Source organism: Fonsecaea erecta, assembly GCF_001651985.1.
Source record: "Fonsecaea erecta strain CBS 125763 chromosome Unknown Scaff2, whole genome shotgun sequence".
In the NCBI taxonomy this organism is placed as follows: Eukaryota; Fungi; Ascomycota; class Eurotiomycetes; order Chaetothyriales; family Herpotrichiellaceae; genus Fonsecaea; species Fonsecaea erecta.
Genome location: NW_017387245.1, coordinates 4103387 through 4109386, shown reverse-complemented (window position 1 = coordinate 4109386; position 6000 = coordinate 4103387). Strand labels below are relative to the sequence as shown.

General features: G+C 55.2%; 2 protein-coding genes across 2 annotated transcripts; one reads left to right on the top strand and one right to left on the bottom strand.

Moving 5' to 3' along the window:
- Positions 1-632: 632 nt before the first annotated feature.
- On the top strand, positions 633-2130 carry AYL99_03228 (hypothetical protein; the record flags this gene model as incomplete). The annotated part of the gene is made up of 3 exons (XM_018834744.1): positions 633-644; positions 695-841; positions 901-2130. 3 exons carry the CDS (start codon positions 633-635, stop codon positions 2128-2130), a joined length of 1389 nt encoding a protein of 462 aa, XP_018697368.1.
- A 397-nt stretch (positions 2131-2527) lies between these two features.
- AYL99_03227 (haloacid dehalogenase, type II) lies at positions 2528-3328 on the bottom strand (the record flags this gene model as incomplete). The annotated part of the gene is made up of 1 exon (XM_018834743.1): positions 2528-3328. One exon carries the CDS (start codon positions 3326-3328, stop codon positions 2528-2530), a length of 801 nt encoding a protein of 266 aa, XP_018697367.1.
- Between the last annotated feature and the right edge of the window lie 2672 nt (positions 3329-6000).

Genomic DNA, 6000 nt, shown 5'->3' with positions numbered 1-6000 from the left:
TGGGGTGCCCGGCCATGACGTCGGTGATATTTCCCCATGCCCACTGGTGCCACTCTTGCCTCTATTGCCCTGTATCGGATGAAGCTCCAACACAACCAGCCATGGACCGACAAAACAAGCTCCCCTTGGCCCCCCAAAATGGCTCGGATGAAGGTCTATCAGCCACTTGCATCTTGTGCCATGTCCAGAGACTCGAACGAGAAGTACGGACTCCGAACGGCTCTCCCAGCCTCCTGCACGTGTAGGCTCCCAGCTAACTCACGCCCGTTTGCGGGGCGGAATTGGGCGCCGATCGCCTGAAAGCATCGAGTAAGCACCGTGTCCGAAGCTGAGACGGTCGAGATCCAGCTGAACAATTGCCCTGCGGAAGGGCTCGAGTCGGGTTTGAAATCATCTCATTCGTGTTCTCTTTCTCCTGCCGTGGCCGCCTGCATATATTGAAGCTGTCGTGTGCTGGATGGTGTGACCGAGTTTATTGCACATCACTTATCTCCCCCCAGTCGAAACACAAAAGGGTCCTATAAGCTGGAGAATATCCCGTCTGTCTTGATCGGCGCACCTGGAGTCCTGACGTTTGGACATTCCGCTTGCACCTCCTCTACATCCTCAAGATCAAGTTCCAGTACGAAACCATGGGAGATTCGGTAAGCTTGGCCATATGTGTCCGTTCTGACTTCAACTGACATCATGCCAGCGACCGACACATCAACATGCTGACGCCGATGGCCACTTTCGCCGGAAGGATAGCCAGTTCCGGAACTGGATATCCAAGGAGCCAGGTTCCAAATTCACTCCCGAGAAGGGCAGATACGCCCTCTATGGCAACTACGGCTGCCCCTGGGTAAGTTCCCACCAACACCCCCGTGTGCGCGGGAGTTACAGACTGACATCTCGTTCAAGGCACACCGAACCATCCTTGTCCGTGGACTGAAATCGCTCGAGCCCGTCATCCAGCTCATCACCACCGACTTCGACCTGACCGAGAACGGCTGGACCTTCAGCGGACGAAACGGCAGCCAGGGTGCAGATCCTCTATACGGCTTCACAGGCTTGAAGCAGCTCTACTTGAAAGCCGATCCCAGCTATGTCGGCCGTTACACCGTGCCCGTGCTATGGGACAAGAAGACGGAGACAATAGTGAACAACGAGTCGTCCGAGATCATCCGCATGCTGTACGATCAATTCGACGACTTCCTCGAACCCCACCAGAGGGAAGCCAACAAACCCGGTGGAGGGTTTTACCCCCCGCATCTAAGGGACGAGATTGATGCTATGAACGAGTGGGTGTATACTACGGTCAACAATGGTGTGTACAAGACAGGGTTCGCGGCAACGCAGGAGGCCTACGATGCCAACGTCTACCCTCTGTTCAAATCACTTGACCGTCTTGAAGAACACTTAAAGGATCCCTCACACCAACCATACCTGTTTGGCGAATACATCACCGAGGCGGACGTCAGGCTATACACCACCCTTGCACGCTTCGACGTGGCATACTACAACATTTTCAACTGCAACCTGAAGATGATCCGGCACGACTACCCCCGCCTTTCGAAATGGCTGCGCAATCTCTACTGGGACACGTCCGACCGCACAAACGGCGGGGTATTCAAAAACACCACTTTCTTCGAAGTCTACAAGTATGGCTACCTCCGGGCCAAAGGTCGCCAGATGCACGGAGGAAGTGACCATGGATGGCCAGTCATCATCCCCCGCGGGCCGGTCCCAGATATCGAGCCACTGACAGATGAGGAGGAAAAGGAACTGATCGAGGGCACCGCTCGAAAACTGAACGGCTTGAATCTCGAGAGCTTGCCGTCTGGGTTCAACGCTGGCGCCTCGGCAAACCCGTTCAGCGCCCATGGAGACAAGGCAGGCATGGGCGCCATCTTCGGCGCGGAGGTGGATTCCCCGAACGGCGGTGATGAGGGTGTCGGCAGCCCCTCCAGTACCAGGGACGGAGAGGACGAGGTCGAAGAAGACGCGGGCTTTGACGAGAACGGTGATTTCCACCCGCGGAGGGTGATCAAGAGGAGGACGACGTACAGCGACGCCAATGCCAAGTGGTACAAGGCGGCCAAGAAGGCCGAGAAGAAGATGGGAGCCCCGAGCATGCATCTGGCTCTATAGGGGGCGGGCGGGCATGAAGCTGGAGGATTGATGGCGCTGACGCGAGGAGATCGGGAAGAGACCTGGCTTCATGGGAAGTGAACGGAGTACCTGTGAAGTCTGGATTAATGTCGACCACCCGCGAGCAGGTCGGAAGGAAAAGCGTTCTTTTAACCACGGGCGATATAAAGAGTCAGAATAATATACTAAATCACCATGGCCATATATCTTTTTTTGTTTTTTGTTTAAGTTACTTCTTGTGAGCTTTTGTGGCAATCGTACCCGAAACTGCGTGATGGATAATACCACATACTGTCAATATCCGATTTTTTAGTAGTGTCTCAGGGGAAGACGATCCCTCCCCAAGAATACCGGCACCAGCATGCATAGTCATCGTCACGTCGGTAGTCATTCATCATTACTGAATGCCAAACCTCCTGGCAATCTCCAGGAAGCCTCCGTCGTCGAGGCCGATCCACATGTCCACCCAGCCCTGATGCCTGGCCTGTTCCTTCTCGTCCTTGGACCAACTCTCTTCTTGCGGCCGGTCGATGTAGATGGTCTGATAGCCACAGGCCCTGGCGGCTTTGAGGTCGCCCAGGTGGGCGGCCACGAGCGCACACTCACCGGGATCCAGACCCAGCCTCTTGGCCGCGCCGAGGTAGACGCTGGGATGGGGCTTGTAGGCGCCAAAGTCCTCGCCGGACAGGACATGTTTGTAGGGTAGGTTGCCGTGCTTGGCCAGGTCCTGCAGCAGGGCCGTGTTGCCGTTGCTGAGGGTGGCCGTCTCGAAGCGGCTGTTCAGCTTGGCCAGGCCCGGCGACGAGTCGGGCCACGGGTCCAGGAAGTGCCAGATCAGGCTCATCTTCTGCACCTCTTCGTCCGTCCACAGGCCCTCGAGGCTGTGATCGACCAGGATCTTGTGCAGCGCCTCGACGTGGTGCTGGTCCACCGTCTTGAACTTGGACGGGTCCCTCTGCGCCTCGGCGGGGTCGTACGTCCGCGTGAAGTTGTAGTAGGAGATGCGCCACTCCATGGCGATGTCACCCCAGGAAATCTGTGCCGCCGCAGCGCGCACGCCGCTGGGAATGGAAGCAGTGGGGGAATTGAGGGCTTCCGAGGCCGAGATGGTTAAGTACTTGGTCACGGTTGAGCGCCAGTCGACCACGGTGCCAAAGACGTCGGTAAGGAGGGCTTTGGGGGGATTGGTGGTGGACATGTTTTGTTTTGTTTTCCCTTCTCTTCTTGATTTCCAGGATAAAAGGTGGTGACTGAGTGGTGAGAATAACTTTGAGTTAGCTGGATCGTCTCAATGCATGCACTGCCTGTGGACTGGTGTTGTGAACCTATCTGTGTGTGTCTGTGTCAGTGTTAGCCTAAGCACAGATACTCGGTACAAGCAGAGGCATGGGGAAGTCGAAACATAGATGGATGACGACGAAAGATGGCGTCTTTTGCCGGGCATATCGCATGAACTGTGGTTCGAATGTTTGGAGATGGTGGTTGGAGACTCCGACCCTCGGCATGCGATGGAACGAAGACCGGTGGCTTGCTTGGTTGTCGTCTTCCTATCTGTCTTCAATTACTGTTATTGACGTCGGACATTCTCCGAGCTACAGTGTGGGAGGACTCCATTTCTCCTTATCGTGATCCTGTGTCACTGTGAAGGTAATGTCGAGGTGTTAAGCGGACATGAGATGGTGGATGAACCAGCTACTAGAAAAAGAGAGGGAATCTTGCGGAGTTGTTCAGCCCCATTCCTTCTGTTCAATCTTTGAAGACTGACTACAAGCATCCTTGGGGTGGTCAACTCACTCCAGTTTGATCGACAGCAGGGGCAAGAACCCGTGGGCAATCAAATAACGGGCACGATACCCAACGAGTCGTGGATCAACCTGGTAGATGGCAAGACAAAGTGAAACAACATCACACACACGACATGATAGCAGTACCTAGTTCCGTGGCACTTTGACGTGAAGCGAAGACAAGGAGGGAACGTTGACCAGGTCTCGTCGAGGCGAGCAAGCCGGAGGGAAGCCACCAAGAAAGCCACCAAAAGGAGGGGAAGCAGATGGCATGTGGACCTGGGGGGGGAAGGATAGGGAAGGACGTATTAAATGGTGGCAGCCAGGTCAGTTGAGTTTCGATTTCAGGATGTGATGGACAGGGCCACACGTGCAGACAACTATTGCTGATGGACGTGACAGACCAATGTCAAAAGTGTGATGAAAAAAGCAGTCCGACCATCCTGCCACTATGCGACTATGTGACGTTGGGCGCCAGGCTGGGTCCCCGGAAACAAGTAGGAAAACAGGGCCAAGGCGCAAACCTTGAGGTCGGAGAATTTGCTGCAAAGAAGATTTGCACAGGATTGAAGCCTAAATATGGGCTTCGCAGCTGAATCTCTCCAGGAGTGCTGGGATGATAGACACAGCGGCCGGCGGAAGCGAGAGTGAGAAGCAGAGCACGGACGTGACCCTCAGCCAAGCCCAACACCAGCCCAACCGGTGTGGTCCAGTAGTGGGCGTCACTGCATCAGACAGTTCATGCCGCAGGCCGGTGACGGTGACGGTGGTTGTTCCCCGTGCATTATTACTAGGTAGGTACCTAGTAGCAGGTATTGACCAGGGTAAGGGACGGGGAGGGCAATGCAGCAACTAACCGGTGCCTGTAGGGAGTGGCTAGTGGACCTCTGCAAACAAACATACAGGACGCATGTACGAGTATATTTTGCATACTCATGTACCTACCTATGCTAGTATGTACGTACACTGGCACAATCACAGCCAATCTATGGCCAGTCTCCCCCGTCATCATTTCTTTCCTGGTGTTCCATCCCCCTTCCATCATCCACGAGGTGCACCAGCTGGGTGCCAACGGCCAGGAAATTGTCAATTTGGTACCTCGATCAAATCGCAAGCTTCAGGTCCGAGCTCAACTAGCCCCCAGGACGGATTAGCTAGTGGCCATCTACTGGTGAGAATCTTCCGGGCGGTGGCAGCCTAGCATGCGCGGTGGGAACGTGGTGGGGAACATGAAACACACTAGACATGCCACCAGGAACTTGACTCCAGACCGGCCCGTTACTGCTGAAAGACTCTAAAACCACTCTACGAGAAAGACTAGCTCAATCGGACCTGCAGTGGCTTGAAGCCTGGAACTCCGATCTTACGAAGGAGGGTCAAGATAGTCTTGGTCTTGCCCAGGAATGGGTTCTGGGAGTACGAGGTATTGTTTGAGTAATGGTAGAGAGAGCTTCTGTGCATTGGATATCTGTCCGTCACACGTCGCCGTGACTATGTATGACCAGCTACTACTGCCCACGAGGACGAGGTCCAGGCATGAGGATGCCCGTAAAAAGCTGCGTGGTTCCTCCAGGCTAGGGCGGATGCCCCCGTCGCCAGCAGCCCTGGTCAGTGGCTAGCCCCGCGCCCGCTGGCCGAAGCTCGAGCCTCACGCCCCTACGAGTCGGGTTGGTCTCCACCATGCAGTCCCTGGTCAGAAAAGACATGCTCGCCTGCGTCCAGTGATGCCCCTGAGCAATGATTTTCCCGCGATTCATGCCCCCAGGCCCAATCAATGCCACGCCCAATTTTGTGCCTAAGCCGGCCGATCATTCCTAGCAGTTGCAGCATCCCAGGAGAGGCTATGGCTCCGCTCCCAGACGCGACTGTGGGCGACATGACCTTTCCCTCTGAGCAAAAAACTCGAGCATCACTGTCAGTCGAGCGGGCTTCGCTCGTCCCAAATCAGAGGATCAGGCCTGACCTCGTCGGTCCCTTTTCGACTCTGTTCGCTTCAAAGCAGTTATTCCTCGTCAATCGTTACCCTGGTCCCCCCCCCATTCCTTACACTAGGCTGGAACCAGATCAGCGAGCTTTCTCCTGTTCA